The 16,859-nt window shown below is 37.7% G+C and overlaps 1 protein-coding gene across 2 annotated transcripts in view; it reads left to right on the top strand.

Annotated features, from left to right (window-relative positions):
• CCDC186 (coiled-coil domain containing 186) overlaps positions 1-16,859 on the top strand; it is a 44,949-nt gene that overhangs the window by 21,627 nt on the left and 6,463 nt on the right. For both annotated transcript variants that reach the window (XM_035029494.1, XM_035029489.1), the window contains 8 exons: positions 3,765-3,977; positions 4,901-5,020; positions 9,565-9,669; positions 10,151-10,249; positions 10,418-10,504; positions 11,544-11,686; positions 14,597-14,852; positions 15,762-15,951. In XM_035029494.1, the coding sequence (XP_034885385.1) occupies positions 3,765-3,977; positions 4,901-5,020; positions 9,565-9,669; positions 10,151-10,249; positions 10,418-10,504; positions 11,544-11,686; positions 14,597-14,852; positions 15,762-15,951 (1,213 nt within the window). The remainder of the gene's footprint in view (positions 1-3,764; positions 3,978-4,900; positions 5,021-9,564; positions 9,670-10,150; positions 10,250-10,417; positions 10,505-11,543; positions 11,687-14,596; positions 14,853-15,761; positions 15,952-16,859) is intronic.

Raw genomic sequence — 16,859 nt, 5'->3', positions numbered from 1 at the left:
GACGCTAAGAGGTGGGTATTATTATGTAGATTTTGGAGATTATTTCATTTAAATATTTCTACACCTGCTTCATTCCTTTTTACCCCTAACTTTTCTTCTCAATTTTTTGAGAGTTTTCAAGCCTGTAAAAAGGTGAAAGAATAGTAAAATGAACACTAGTTTATCCTTCACATAGAGTCACTAAACCTGGTAAATTTTACTTAGGAATAGATTCCCAACATGAGTGTGCACTTGCACACATACGCGTGCACACACAGTACATTCCCCAGTTTAATTTTATAGCTTGAGATTTTTCCATTTCTTGGACTAGATAGGTGGAATGAATTTGAACCTCAAGCTTACAAGAGGGTGGTAGACTTATAAATTCTCAGGGACTTTACAGCATGTTCCTTTTATCCCCCACATGACCTGGTATTGGGAAATGTCTACAGGGCAATGAAGAGTTCAGGCTTAGCATACCATTCTGGATTCCTGCTTCCTCTTAGCTTCTTTGGCCCTGGGGAGTTTCTCATACTTTCTTGTGAGCTCAACTGTTTATTAAAAGGATATTTGTGGGGTGTCTGGGTGGCTCAGTTGGTTGAGTGTCCGACTGTTGGTTTCAGCTCAGGTTGTGGTCTCAGGGACATGGGATTGTGGGATGGAGCCCCGAGTGGGCTTCAGGCTCAGTGGGGAGTCTGCTTCTCTCCCTGTCCATCTGCCCCTCCTCCCCCGCACGTGCATGTGTGTGCAGGCGTGCGCGCACTCTCTCTCTCTCTAATAAATAAATCTTTAAAAAATAAAAGGGTGTTTGTTGTATTTCATCTAAAATTTTTGGTGTTTTGAATGGGGATAGTTTATCTGCCATATTTCAAGAAGCAGAACTTCTTACATTTTATCTTAATTTTAACTAGCTGTTGAATCTTACTGATTATCTTATTCATGCTTGCTTTATGTTCATCCAAGTCAACGATAAACATCTTAAACTGGTCAAATCTGAAGACTTACCGGCTCTTCTTCCTTTATCTGTACAGTAGATGGACTTTTTATGGAAGCTTAAGTAGTAGTTACTTTATCATCTTGTCTAATACTCCCAGGAGTTCTGGGAAGCAGGTGCTGCCGTGGTCTGGGTTGAGACCTAGAAAAGTGAACTTTTAGCACCCTAGGTGTTATGCCTTTGCAGCTGATTCATGGATGACTAGGTAACAGGACATCCCTGCTATAGTCAAGAACCTTGTAATAGTTTATCTATTTTAATTGTCTCTCTTCTGGTTTTTCTGCTTCTCATCTCTCAATTTCAGTGAAGCTTCCATCCTGCCACCAGTTATCTTACTAAAACAGACATTTAATAAAAGGTTCCAATTTGGGGCGCCTGGGTGGCTCAGTTGGTTAAGCGACTGCCTTCGGCTCAGGTCGTGATCCTGGAGTCCCTGGATCGAGTCCCACATCGGGCTCCCTGCTCAGCGGGGAGTCTGCTTCTCCCTCTGACCCTCCCCCCTCTCATGTGCTCTCTCTCATTCTCTCTCTCTCAAATAAATAAATTAATTAATTAATTAAAAAAAGTTCCAATTTGTAAATCTTTTGGGTTCCCATTGCCTATAGGATAAAATCTCAACTCATTAGCATGATAAGAGAAGCCTTTCTTTGTTTGAAGATTTGATCTCTACCAGTCTACTTCTTAACTACTTACTCACCAGTCCAACCAACACACCAAATAATAAATCCTACAAAATGTCTTGGTATCCTCCAAAAAATCATGCTATTTTATATCTTTAGGCATTTGCACATTTCTTTATATATTATATGTATATATGTTGTTAATGTGATGTTGTATAAATGTTTTGTTTGTATGTTGATCATACTAGGTAGTGAGCTCTTCTGGGACAGAAGCCACAACTTATTCTTCGTGTTTCTAAAATCCAGTATGTTGTCTAAGCATGAGCTTATGAAACCTGACTTCTTTTTAAGTTGACATTACCATTAATTACCTTTTTTAAGGACAGTTATTCAACTCTCTAAAAAATATAGCTAATTCTGTTAACCAGTTCAGTACAATTTTCTCAGTCCTTGTCCACAATTACATTGTGAAATCCTCAAGGATCTCTGACCTTCCTATTCCAATGTTTCCCTTAATTTCTCTTGAAAATTAGCAGGCTATTTCAGTGAGGAAAAAAAGTCCCAATTGTACAATTTTAAAAAATATTTGTATGTATAGTATTCTGAGTGTCAACTAGATGTGCTTATCACCTGTACCAGAACTTCATGAAACATTCTTTGTCAGTTACTTTTCATCAGAGTTGGGAGCTTTTCCTACATTATCTTGACATTATACCGTCTTCGGGGTGCCTGGATGGCTCAGTCGTTAAGCACCTGCCTTCGGCTCAGGTCATGATCCCAGGGTCCTGGGATCGAGCCCTGCATCGGGCTCTCTGCTCTGCGGGAAGCCTTCTTCTCCCTTTCCCACTCCCCCTGCTTGTGTTCCTGCTCTGGCTATCTCTTTGTCAAATAAATAAAATTAAAAAAAAAAACAAAAACAAAAAACCCCACATTATACCGTCTTCAATTCAGTTATAGTATTAGTTGACATTTACCACTAGATACCATTGAAAATCCCTAAAGTTTAAGGTTCCATCTTTTATAACATAAGTATGTGCTCCATCATATTTGCAAATTGTGAATTTAAATGTACTTAAATGAAGGGTTATCTGTAAAAGTTTCATTGCATAAAACTTCAGAATATGGAGTACCAGCTTATATTAATAATTTTAAGAGTGTATAGATGTTACACTTAGTCCAATAAGGTATTTTTTATTAAGTGAAATACTTTATTTTTTCTTTTTTAAAGATTTTATTTATTTGAGAGCGAGCAACGAGCGGGGGGAGGGGCAGAGGGAGAGGGAAAAGCAGATCCCCTGATGAGCAGGGAGCCTTGCCTACAGGCTCAATCCCTGGGCCCTGAGATCATGACCTGACCCTTAACTGACTGAGCCACCCAGGCACCCCATTAAATGAAATACTTTAGAAAGCTTTTCATATACAGGAAATCAAATGATTAATTAGCATATGGTTACTTACTTTTTGCAAGGGAGCTAAGATTTTTAGATTTTAGGAATTGTCAGCCATACAGTCAGGGTCCTGGCAGAAAACAGAAACTGCTGATTTGAAAATTTAATAAAAGGACTCTTTACAAAAGGTATAGACAACATTTAGGAGGCTCAAAGGGAAAATGCAGGGTCCTGGGGTGCTTGAGCTAAAGGAATAAGGAGAGGGAACAGGTAGTGCTACTGGGAGGGGCTAATCGTATAGTGAGGGCGCCTGACTTGAGCATTGGCCTTCAGCCACCCTGTTGTGATTCTGGAGGAGCCAGATCTCACTCTTGGCCTATACTTCTGATCTGCCTAGTGCCGCCTTTTGGCTGGAAGTTCGGAGCACAAGGAAACTTGTTGATATGGTCCATGATAGTCATCTTCCCAAAGCAAAGGGTGGGATAGGAAAGGGTGGAAAGTGGATCTGGAGGAGTAAACAGAAAGCGGCAGCTATGTCAGCCGAAGTTAAAAAAAAAAAAAGGGGTAAACACAAGTATTAGTGATACTAATTTTGTTTACTGTATCATTTTTCTATAATTTTGAATTTTTCCTTTCATTAAAAAATTTCATGACACAGGTCCTGGGAATGTATAAAAACCAAAAAATACATTGGTAATATTATGGAAAATTATTATTTATTTAGATTTATTTTGGTTTTGATTTGAAAAAAAATTTTTATTAATGCTGGATATTTTTCCAAAGGCCAACAAAAAATGTGAAGAGGCACGCCAGGAAAAAGAAGCAATGGTAATGAAGTATGTAAGAGGTGAGAAGGAATCTTTAGATCTTCGAAAGGAAAAAGAGATACTTGAAAGAAAACTCAGAGATGCGAATAAAGAATCTGAGAAAAACACTAACAAAATTAAGCAGCTTTCTCAGGAGAAAGGACGGTTGCACCAGCTGTATGAGACAAAGGTATAACTTGTGGTGGTATACTTTAGTTGAAATTTATTCTTTTTGCTTTTCCTTATCTAATCAAATACTGATAACTTAATGTGGTTAAAGTCACTATTTAACATAAAGTTGTTTTTATTAGTTTACCTTCTAAGAACGTGAATGCTTTAGTAACTTTAGTATCTCACTACCTGTTGGCAAAAAGTTTTTGCTGGGAAAAAAATGAGATATTGACACATGTTTATTAAATAACTTTTTCTTGATAGATTTTTTTAAAACCTTATAATATCTATATGTTGAAGAAATGAGTTCCTGCTCCAAAAGAACATTTTATTTTGGTAAAATACATACATAGTAGGATCAAGATGTGAATAGTTTCTCAGCAAGAACTATGTAATTTGACTGGAATCTTATGTAACACTTATTTATCATGGAATAGAATTTATATTTTTCTTGTAGAAAAACATGTTCTTTTTAGATGCTGCTCAAAGAAATTTAATTACTGAGCTATTCAGAGTCCTTGCTGTTAACTAGCAGCCTTATGGCATGGTCTTATTTCTAGTCAGTCATCATTTCTTGATAATGAATGTTATTTTTTTTAATTAACTTTTAGTTCAGGAATGTTGTCATTGTTCTCAGGAATTCTGGAAAAAATTAATTTTTATTTCACCTTAATGCCAGCCAGTTGAGAAGAATCATAGAGATGTACTTGCAACATATCCAGTTGTTTGAAATATGTTAGTCATCTTATGTCTATTGATTGGATTTAGGATTTTGCTACTCTCTTACCATTTGAACTTTGAATTAGGTTTATGTAGGTCATAATATGCTAACCTCTGAAATATAGTGTTATTAAATTGATTATTTTGAGGAGGTATAAAAGATATACAAATAATTGGTTGATTGTTTAAATGAAAAAATATGACCTAGTGATATTGTTTTAGGAAAGTGAAACTACTAGACTCACCAGAGAAATTGACAAATTAAAGGAAGATATCAACTCTCATGTCATTAAAGTAAAATGGGCACAAAACAAATTAAAAGCAGAAATGGATTCACACAAGGTAAGTACTATAATGCAGTGGAAAAATTATTAGAATCAGTTTTAAGAGCAGATGCAGGGGCACTTGGGTGGCTCAGTCAGTTAAGTGACTGACTCTTGGTTTCAGTTCAGGTCGTGATCCTCAGGGTCATGAGGTAGGGCCCGACGTCGGGCTCTTTGCTTAGCATGAAGTCTGCTTGGGACTCTCTCTCCCTCTCCCTCTGCCCCATCCCCTTGCGTGTGTGCATGTGTGTGCGCACTCACGCTGTCTCTAAAATAAATCTTAAAAAAAAAAAACAAATGCAGTAAAGTTAATGAGGCATAAAGCTTAATTCAGTGACTTCTGTGGGATAGATTGAGCCTGAATATTTGGTGATTGTGAAAAGATATTTCCTTGTGTGATTTACATAATAAATTAGAATGTTAAATTTTATAAATTGTAAAAAATATCGTTCATTGTTTACAGCTCCAAAATTGACTTTGTACTTCAAGCATTTCTTGGTATCTATATATTACACATTGTCAGAAATTTGGGGGAAAGAGGGGTAGTACGCAAATTTAGAGAGCCAGGGAAAGTGTCACTGAGATGACAGATGGTTAAAGACCTGAAAGAAGGAGGGCAGAGTACCACAGAAGAGAAAGATTTGGAGATCTGCAGTGTGTTCCCTTCAATTCTTCATTTAGCTCACTACTTACTGATCAGTATATGTGTATGAGAAAGTTAGAGGTGGAGAAAGAACTATCAGAAAGGAGTAGGGACAACAGTTCCTAGGGCTCACAGAGGGCTAGTAGGAACTGTTCATGTTTCCCCCAGCCAAGAGAAAGCCCTCTTAACATAATAGGGCATCTGGTGGCCTTCAGAAGTGTGTTGCTTCAGCAGTGAGGACTAATTAGCCTGAGACTACAGTCTGTTAGGGACCCATCTTAGAAAGCTTTGAAAGAAAGCCTCAGATCAAATTGTATCAAATAATGATGTCCCAGAAGAAAGCCCAAAATATTCAAGTGAGTTAAAAAATCTCCAGGACCTAAGAACATAACACAATGTCTGGTATCCAATAAAAAATTATCAAACATGCAAAGAAGCAGGAAAATATAGCCTATAATGAGAAGAAAAGAAAAATCAATTGATAGAAACAAAGGCAGAAATGACATAGATGAAAGAAGTCGGTAAGGATGTTAAAACAGTTATTATAAAATATATTCCATATATTCAAGAAGATAGATTAAAAGTGTGAATACATTAAGGAAAAACCTAAAAGATTGTAAAAAAAGCTGAATTGATACAATGTCTGAGATGAAAAATACAGTTGATAGAATTAACAGAAGATTAGATGCTACAGAAGATAAGATTAGTGAACTTGAAAAACATGAAACTTCAAAAACATATATGGAAACATAGCATAGAAAACTATACTAGTGATTCCTAGATTTATAACTTCTATACAGAATTCCGTATTCTTATATTTAGGTGGCTACTTGACATCTGATGTCTTGGGTGACTCACAGGCATCTTCAGTTGAGCATGTCTGAAACTGCCCTCCATTACTCCCCCATCTCAAGAAATGGCAATTCATCTTTATCCTTGAGTTCTCAGTCACCATATCCAGTCCCTTAGCAAATATTCTTGCTCACTTCTTTCAGGTCTTTACCCATCTGTCACCTCTCAGTGACACTTTACCTAGCTCTCTAAATTTGCATACCTCCCCTCAAACCCCCTTGTGCCCTTACTTTATATTTACTTCTTAGCACTTGTCATTATCTAATATAACATATTTTTACTTACGTATTTTATGTATTACCTGTGATCACTAGAATACCAGCTTTATGAGAGTAGAGATTTTTCTCAGTCTTCTTAACAGTAATATTTCCTCAAAGCTTAGAAGAATGCCTTATATGGCAGGTGCTCACTAAATAAATGAAATGTAGTCCCTTAATCAAAATTTTTCTTTTATTTGGTTATTTATTTAATAATTACTTAGAATTATAGGAATCTCTCAGTTGTTATTTTTTGAGTGAAGTGAGTACCTATTGTGTGCCAAGGTTTTTCAGTTATTGATGATACAGACGTGGGAAAAAAAAACCATATAGGGTTTGGGGCGCCTAGGTGGCTCAGTCAGTTAAGCAGCTGCCTTCAGCTCAGGTCATGATCTCAGGGTCCTGGGTTCGAGTCCCACATCGGGCTCCCTGCTCGGCAGGAGTCTGCTCCTTTTCCCTCTTCTCCTCCCCCTGCTCGTTTGTGCTCGCTCGCTCTCTCAAATAAATCAAATCTTTTTTTTTTTTAAAGATTTTATTTATTTATTTTGACAGAGACAGTGAGAGAGGGAACACAAGCAGAGGGAGTGGAAGAGGGAGAAGCAGGCTTCCCGCAGAGCAGGGAGCCTGATGTGGGGCTGGATCCCAGGACCTGGGGATCATGACCTGAGCCGAAGGCAGACTCTTAACGACTGAGCCACCCAGGCGCCCTCAAATAAATCTTTAAAAAAACCCAAAAAACAAATCAAGTTCTTATTAAAAGACCAGCAACTGGAAGTATATAGCTAAGTACTTAGTTGTATGATAGATGTATCCAAAAACGACATAAAAGTAGTGTGTGAAAATAGACGCAATTTAGATGGTTCAAAAGATGAAGAGAAACATTCCAAGTGGAGGAAGAGCAAGAGAAAAGGAAAAACGGGAGTTGAGTATTTGATGTTTGGGAAGACCAGCCTCCCTAGAGCAAAGGCTTATATTAGTGATTCCTTCATAGATTCAGCAAATATTACATGAACAATTAATATGTGGCAAGGTGTTGTCCAGAAGTGGTGTCCTCATTGGAGGAAACATGTAATCTACAGAACAGGGTATCAGTTGTTCTAATCCAGGAATGCCCTGGACTCTGTCTTTGGGAAGGCAGATAACAGCTTCTACCCTTTTCTGAAGGGCAGCTACTAGGAGGTGATACCTAAACCCTGATTTCAAATCCACAATAGCTCAGGCCATGGGACTGGATGGGTGATCTGAAGAACTGTGGAAAAAGAGCTACAGAGCAGGGCTTTATCTGGAAAATTGCCACAGGAAGCAGAAAGCCAGTTGAGACAGAAAAGACAACAATGGAAAGGGAAAAACAGTATGTTGTCTTGTAATAGAAACAGAGGAAGGATATCCAGAGAATCAGGAGTGGTCAGAACTGGATCAGGTAAGTCAAGAATAGAAAATGAGAGAAAGTAATTGAATTTGATGAGAGAGTAGTCCCTACAAACCTTCAGAATTGCTCTTTTAGGAGAGTGGTTAGGAACAGAAACCAAACTGTAGCATGGACCTATAAGACAGTTTTGAATAGATACCATGGCCGTAAAGCAAAGAATGTCTTTTATGTGTGTGCAGAGCTGTTTAACACTTTGTTCCTCTTGTCTTACCAGGTTAATAATTACTTTTAGTGATTTACTAAAAACTATCAAATTTAACCTTATTTAATGGCTATCAGTTAACTGCACAGTCCACTTTGGTTTTTTGTCAGAAGCATAAAGTGTTATTTCTAGAATAGTATCTAACCCCTCAATGGCAGTGCCAGGACTACTCTGGTCATTGTCCTTACCATTTATCACAATACTGGGCCCAACCTTGTCACTGTCTGTGAAGGACAAACTGTTTTCCTTCTCCAGTGTAGGGAAGAACCCATTTCTCCCTACTGTGTGTTTCTTCCCTCTGAGTCTCGTTTACTTTTACACTGAACACTTTGCCTCTGACACTTTGGTCACCAGTTGTGTGGAGGTTTTCCCCCATTACAAGTAATTCTCTGCGATACAACTAGGTGTCGCTACAGTTTCACTTGACTCTGACACATCCACCTGGAGATAGCATTGGATCCCACAGGTTAAGGGCTCAGTCATACAAGAAGGCCCCCCAGCCCCCCACCATGCACATACTTCAGATGCCAGCCACAAGGCCGGGTGCCCTTGTGACCAGCCAGCTATAGATCAGAAATTCCAGCGACCCCCTCCTTGGGTTTGAAGATTTGCTTAAAGAACTCAGGGAAGGACTTAGGTTTATCATGTTATTAAAGGGTATGATAAAGGATACAGATGAACAGCCAAATGATGAGCTATATAGGGCAAGGTCTGGGAGGGTCCCAAACATAGGCGCTTCTGTCCCCATGGAGTTGGGGAACCTCTTGGTGTGGTTGTATTTGACAGTCTGGAAGCTCTCCAAACCCCATATTGTGGGATTTTATGGAGGGTTCATTATGAAGGAATGATCCATCATCAGCTCTATCTTCAGGCCTTCTTTGGGGGCTGGATTCCAGACTGCTAATCATGACTTGGTCTTTCTGGTGACCAGCCCACATCCAGGAGCCCACCCAGAGGCGCCTCATTAGAACAAAAGACACTCCTGTCACCCAGGAAATTACAAGGGTTTCAAGAACTCTGTGTCAGGAAAAGAGGTCAAAATCAGTACTGCAGCAAGAGATGCTCCTAGCGTTCTTATGACTTAGGAAATTACAAGGGTTTTAGGAGCTTTTTGTCCGGGACTGGGGCAGAGACCAATATATATCTTTTCTTATCTCACACTATCTTTTTGTCAATGCAGGAAACCAAAGATAAACTCAAAGAAACAACAACAAAGTTAACTCAAGCAAAGGAAGAAGCTGATCAGATACGGAAAAATTGTCAGGATATGATAAAAACATATCAGGTATGCTTAACTTTTCAAATAGATTAGTAATAAAATTACACCAAATATCAGTACTCTTGCTTCATTAATGTTTTGTATCTGTAATATTTGAAGTGTGGAATGGATTTGGTAGGACAGTTAAATAAATGACAGGTTATTTCCTGTGTTAAAGTACTTGTAGCTTAACTAGAGATCTTATTAGAGATGTTTATAACCAAATAAAAACACTAAAAAATATCAGAAGAATGAAGAGTACAAGGAAATTTTAACTTAAAACCCACTGTATATTATGTTACATATCTTTTTTTTTTTTATGTTACATATCTTAAGGGCTATTCTTGTTCATACAGAATTGACATATTTAAAATCTTTCAGTACAGTCATTTTTAGATACCCAAGGTATGCATTTCACAATTTGTAAACTTAACTGCCAAAGCCTTCACTTTCCAAAGTATAAAACTTTAAAAATTCAGTCATACTTTTTTCATTTCCTTCCCATTAGGAGTCAGAAGAAATTAAATCCAATGAGCTTGATGCCAAGCTTAGAGTCACAAAAGGAGAACTTGAAAAACAAATGCAAGAAAAGTCTGACCAGCTAGAGGTGAGTGGCTTTGCTCTTTTCATGCCCTGGATTGGGCAATACATACAGAGCGAGAGAAAGAATGAGTACTGTCACCCACTTTGAAGGCCTTTTTGAAGGAATAGGCAATAAATTTTAGGTCTTGTTTAATACATAATGACTTGTGGTTTCTTTTAAACTTTACAAAAGATGCATCATGCCAAAATAAAAGAACTGGAAGATCTGAAGAGGACGTTTAAGGAGGGTATGGATGAACTACGAACACTCAGAACAAAGGTAAGGAAATCTCTAGTCATGATTTCAGAGGAAGGCTAAGTATCTTTAGTTTTGGACTCCTAATTTTTTTAAGTGTTAGGGAAACACTTTCATTCCAAAATGAAAGAACTCAGAGGAGTAGGATATTGATTTCCTAGCAATACAAGGGACTCTTTTGTTGAAATGATCCCTTTGGTCCCTTTGAAGTATTTTCCAGACATTCCTATTTTACAGCACATTTCCTGTTTCTGTCACTTATCCTTGGGCCCCTAACATAAGGCAGTCTTATCAGCAAATTAATTGGAAAGATAGTTGGACTTTAGAACTGTAAGCGACAGAAAATAATAGACTTTATATTTCTCCTGGGTAGTCTTGTACAGTTTTAATTTCTAACAATGTAGTATAGTCTTCATTGTAAAAATAGTATCCCTTTTAATATGAATGTGAAATATCATTGTATGTCAATTCATTTCTTTAGAAATAGGCTTTTAAGTAACCACCTTGAATTTGCCATCATTTAATAATTTCTAAAGTGTCCTTCATGTGCCTTTCCATTTGTTCTCTGTGCCAGTTCTTTGAGGTAGGTGGGGAAGGTATATCTTGTTTTCAGGTGAGGAAATGGAGATTCAGCAAAAATAATGTGACATGCTAAAACTCCTGTGACTAAATCACGAGAAATCTGAGACTGAACCCCAAGACTGTTAATGTCCCATTATATTTTCTTCACATTAATCCTTATAACTTAGCTTAGTTTTTTTTTTTTTTTTTTTTTTTTGAGCAAGAGAGAGAACGAGTGTGCGAACGTGTGAATGGTGGGGGAGGGGCAGGGGAGGGAAAGAGAATCTTAAGCAGGCTCCACGCACAGTGCGGAGCCCGATGTGGGGCTCGATCTCACAATCCTGACATCATGACCAGAGCCAAAATCAAGAGTCTTGACGCTTAACCAACTGAGACACCCAGGAGCCCCTAGCTTGGATTATTAATATATAATCACTGTATGAAGTAATTAAGGAACAAGAAAATACTGTTTATAGTCTAACTTGGTTATGAATTTTGATAGGTGAAATGTCTAGAAGATGAACGATTAAGAACAGAAGATGAGTTATCCAAATATAAAGAAATTATTAATCGCCAAAAAGCTGAAATTCAGAATTTATTGGACAGAGTGAAAATTGTGGATCAGATACAGGAGCAACATCAAAGGTATAAACCAAGCAACTTCTGTTTATGCTAATCAATAGGCTTTTTAATTCTATCTCAAGATTCTGTTATTAAATGTAATTATTACATTAAATAAGAATTTTATAATTTTACTAGCTAAAAAATTTAAAATTCCTGTTTTCATTTGAACTTTTTTGGATTATCTTTGAAGTTCCTATTATGGCTTCTAAAAATCAAAGTTTATATTCCCTAAATATTGGAAGTGGCAATTTATAAAACAGAATGGATTTTAATTTCTTATTCTTTAATGTTCAAATTATGCTACTATTACTAGTGCTTCTAAAAGGTAGATATATATGTACATCTGTACCTTTGTGTGTATTGTGGTGCAAGGTCAGGAGTTGACATTCCTTGGCTCCTTGTAAAACCATTTAGCTAAACTCTACTCATGACGTCATCTGGCAGAGCCTAAGTTCATCCTTAATCCAAATAGCTTCTTTTTGATACTGTCCCAGCGGCTGCTGCTCAGTGTTGCCCAAAATCCTCACCATCATCCAGGTTGGTGCTGCGACCTCAACTGGCAATGTTAGTGACCTCTAATCCTGCCATATGTCTTTAGTTACAGCCTCTCCCCCACCTCAAAGCATCTATTCCAGACGTTCCTTCTTTCCCACTTCCGGTCTCCCTCTCCTCGCTATTTACTCTTGGCAGGTGATTACCTCTTATTTACTTCACAAGAGAAGTGGGAGCTGCAGGTAACTGTTCTCGCAACCTCTTTCTGTCTCTTCTGTGAACTTGCCTTCATCTGCAGCTATTCTTCTTTCTCTTCCTTCTGTTATTACAGAAGACCTGTTCCTGTTCCCCTATGAACTGAATTGTTCTCTCTACTTCTGTGGATCCCATGCTCTTCTGCCTTCTCAGGATCTTTCTGGACTATTTCTTCTTTATCCTTTATCTCTTACCTCTCTCTACTTTTTGTTTTTCTACATTTCAATATTAAAAACGTCAAAACTAATGTGATGTCCCCCCACCTTTCTCATGTCCTTCACCACCAAACATCCTTGTAGAATCATCTGTACTCTTCCTCCATGCCGTCACTTCGTTTGTCCTCCTTTTCCTCTCCACTTCAGTCTAGCTTCTACCCCAACATCCCATTAAAAACTGCTAATGCCTCCTTAAATCTAGCAGACACTTCCCAGAGTAAGCCTTGCTTGAATTTTCAGTATAAAACCATTAAGCCCATTATCTTTCCTTTTTTTAAAAGATTTTATTTATTTATTTAACTGACAGAGAGAGACAGCTAGAGAAAGAACACAAGCAGGGGGAGTGGGAGAGGGAGAAGCAGGCTTCCCACCAAGCAGGGAGCCCGATGCGGGGCTCGATCCCAGGACCCTGGGATCCTGACCAGAGCTGAAGGCAGCCGCTTAACCAACTGAGCCACCCAGGTGCCCCAAGCCCATTATCTTGACATGCTCTGTTCCTTTGGCTTCATATCATGCTTTCCTTGGTGTTCCTCCCCACTTTCTGGCCACTCCTTTTCTCAGTCTCCTTGGCAGCCTTCTCCTTGTCATAAAACTCTTTTGTTACTATTTTATCATACCCTGAATGGCCCAGCTATTGCTGTAGTATGCTGTAGGACCTTCAAGTCATTATCTTCAGCCCTTTTAAAGGCTCAGGCCCAGACATACAGGTATCAAAGGCACCTCAGACTTTTAGAATGTCCCAAACTGATTCATCCATCCCACCCATAAATATGCTCCTCTGATGTTCCTGAGATGAGCGATGAGTGGAGCATCCACATGATTTTCCAGCCCAGGAACCTGGGCGTCCTTCTTGGTTTCCTTTCCTTCCCCTCATACATCTAACCAGTCACAGAGTATTATTGATGCTAATGCTTCAGTATCTTTCAAGTTCATTTATTTTTCACACTCCTACTATTGCTGCCATTGTTCTTTTATCTGGAAAGCTGCCATAGCTTCTAAATGGGTTTTTTTTTTTTTTTTGTCTTCCCTTGCAGTCCATTTCCTACACTGTAGTTAGCATAGTCTTTTTAAAAAGGAAATCTCAAAACCTTTCAGTGATTTCCCATTGCCTCAAGGACTGTCCAGTAAGTTCAGATGCCACAGCATGGCTTAGAAGATCATTAGTGACCTTGCTTCTCTCTCTGTGCTTTCTCTTTTCGCACTCTTGGGTTTCAGCAATAGTTGTTTACAAATGTGGATTGATTGTCTCCTATGTGCATGCGCTATATTAAGTGCTGGGCATATAGTGCTGTCCTTATCCTCATCAGTGTTGAACATGTGTTTGTTAGTACCAACAAGAAAGTCATTCTCGTTCCCTTCCCAGATCTAGCACATCCTGTTTCTTGTACCTGGAACATATTTTGTTGTCCCACTCACTCCTACTTTTTCTTCTGATCAGGAAGTAGCAAACTGTGGTCCACGAGCCAAGTCCAGCCCACTGCCTTTTTTTGTAAATAATTTTTTCTTGGAACACAGCTACTCTCATTCCTTCATGGATTATCTGTGGCTGCTTTCACACTGCAGCGGCAGGGTTGAACATTTGCCGCAAAGACCATATGCCGTAGAAACTTAAATTGTTTAAGTTTGGGCCTTTCACAGGAGAAGTTTGCTAGCCCCTACTGTGTTAGTTTAAACACCACTTACACTAGGTTAGGCAACCCACCCTGTGCTTGCATCGTCAAAAATATTTTATCACGCATGTAATTTCCTTAATGGAAATCTTTGAAAGCCGGGCCCATGTCAGTCTTACTTATACTCACAGCTCTTAGTTCCTAGCATATATTAGGTAGTCCTGCAAATCCAAATAAATAATTTGGCTGAATGAATAAAAGTGCATTTATAAAGTATTTTATTTGATGAAAATCCCAAACCATTAATGTAATGTCTTTTAGTAGTTTTTTTTTTCTTAAGTATAAACTTTGTTTTTTAGAGGTAAACAAGAAATTGAAAATTTGAAGGAAGAAGTGGAAAGTCTTAATTCTTTGATTAATGACCTACAAAAAGACATCGAAGGCAGTAGGAAAAGAGAATCTGAGTTACTACTATTTACAGAAAAGCTCACTAGTAAGAATGCGCAACTCCAATCTGAATCCAATTCTTTGCAGTCACAATTTGATAAGCTTTCCTGTAGTGAAAGTCAGTTACAAAGCCAATGTGAACAAATGAAACAGACAAATACTAATTTGGTAAGTACACATTTACATTTAACTTTTAAAGTGACATACAAGAGGCACAAATTAAATTTTCCTATTAGCATAAACCTACTGGTAGTTAAGTTGAGCTCTTTTTTTTATTGGCCTGATTTTCTGGTAATTTCAAATGCTGTGAGAAGTGTCAGTTTTTCCTTCTAACTTGTTTAAAGTGTCCTTTTTCCTTCCTATATATAATTTATAATAAAATACCTTCCTAAAGTGTTTATGAGAAAGTATTTCACTTTTGAAAATAAGAAAACCATGGTTTTTGTCATTAGTAACTGGAATTACCGTGTGTGTGTGTGTGTATGTGTATATATATATATATATATATATATATATATATATATATTTTAAGATTTATTTATTTTGGGGGGGAGGGGCAGATGGAGAGGGAGAGAGAGAATCTCAAGCAGACTTCCTGCTGAGTACGGAGCCTGACACGGGGCTCGATCTCGTGACCCTGAGATCGTGACCTGAGCCGAAATCAAGAGTTGGACATTCAGCTGACTGAGCCACCTAGGCACCCCTGGAATTACTATATATTTTTTAGAGTATTTCAAATACTCTAGATTTTTATAGTTTAAAAATGGTTTAATATTTCTAAGTGATCAGAGTGTCTTCAAGTTACTCATAAAAATAATTTGAGATGTTAGTCCAAAATAACCAAAGACCTCTGACATAGACTGTTTTGCATGTATAAAATGGCAAATGCATTAATATGCCCCCTGCATTCCCACACAAGGAATTTGAGGAGTGCGGGAAACAAAACCTGGTAAGGAACAACTCTGGAAGAATCTACCATCAAAGACCTTGTATTTTCAGGTTTTAAACTATGAGCAGTAATGGAAACAAACAGGTGTTAAAGTTGGTGTTTTTTATTTGATCTCATTTAATATTTAGGAAAGTAGATTGTCAAAAGAGGAAGAACTGCGAAAAGAGGAGGTCCAGACTCTGCAAGCGGAACTCACCTGTAGACACACAGAAGTTAAAGCATTGAGTACCCAGGTCGAAGAACTAAAAGATGAATTAGTAACCCAAAGACGTAAACATGCCTCCAGTGTCAAAGATCTTACCAAACAACTCCAGCAAGGTATAAAATTCTCACACCCTTAGACCTTAATGTTGCATCTTTTAGTCATTAAGGATTTATAGAAAAAATATATTTTACATCAGGTTCTACCACACTGATTAGTGCCATATGTTCTTGTTAATGTATTAATGTTTATAACCAAATCGCTAAACCTCTTGGAGTTCCATGAATAGTCTATAACATCTTCTGTGCTAAAGGACGTTTATGCACAGAACCCCAGAATGTGAGAGTTGGGAATATACTTGAGGGCAGTAGTGTCTAAACTTTTTTGATCACATACTCCAATCAGTAAAAAGTATTTAAGCATTTGTTCTCAGATTTATATGTATTTATTTATAAATTTAAAACATGTATCACTCTACATTAAAAAACATGAAAAATAGAATCTGATTAAAACATAATAAAAATTAAGATTAAAAAATCTTTTCAAAGATCAGATGAAATGTAAGTATAAATGGAAATTCTAATATTTTCTCCCTACACATGCTATGAGTTGTTTTGTGCAGCATCTAGGGTACCTGCAGCCCACCTTGTAGACCTCTACCTTAGAGATCATTGAGCCCTAACCCTTCATCTTAGAAGAAACTGAGACCCAGACAGGTTATGAATGACCTGAACAAATGATTAACAGCTGGGACTGGAACCCAGATTTCTTTCATTTAAAAATTAAACAATTTAAACTGTGCTATGTGCTTGGATACAAAGATGAGTAAGATATGTGTTCCGACTTCCTAATCTCTTCTGTTCTCACTACTTTGTGTTATTATTGGGTGAAATATAGTATTCAGATAAAAGAGATTTAGCATTTACTTAATATGAATATATTCAGACATTTGCCATAAGAATTGTTTGTTTTTAAAGCTATAATTGAAGGGAAATTTCTGGTATTGTAGAGGTCATCTAAATCC

The sequence above is a fragment of the Mirounga leonina genome, unplaced genomic scaffold (assembly GCF_011800145.1).
Source record: "Mirounga leonina isolate KUSES-001 unplaced genomic scaffold, KU_Mleo_1.0 Mir_114, whole genome shotgun sequence".
In the NCBI taxonomy this organism is placed as follows: Eukaryota; Metazoa; Chordata; class Mammalia; order Carnivora; family Phocidae; genus Mirounga; species Mirounga leonina.
Note: the sequence above shows the minus strand (reverse complement) of the source record. Positions and strands in the feature narration are given on the sequence as shown.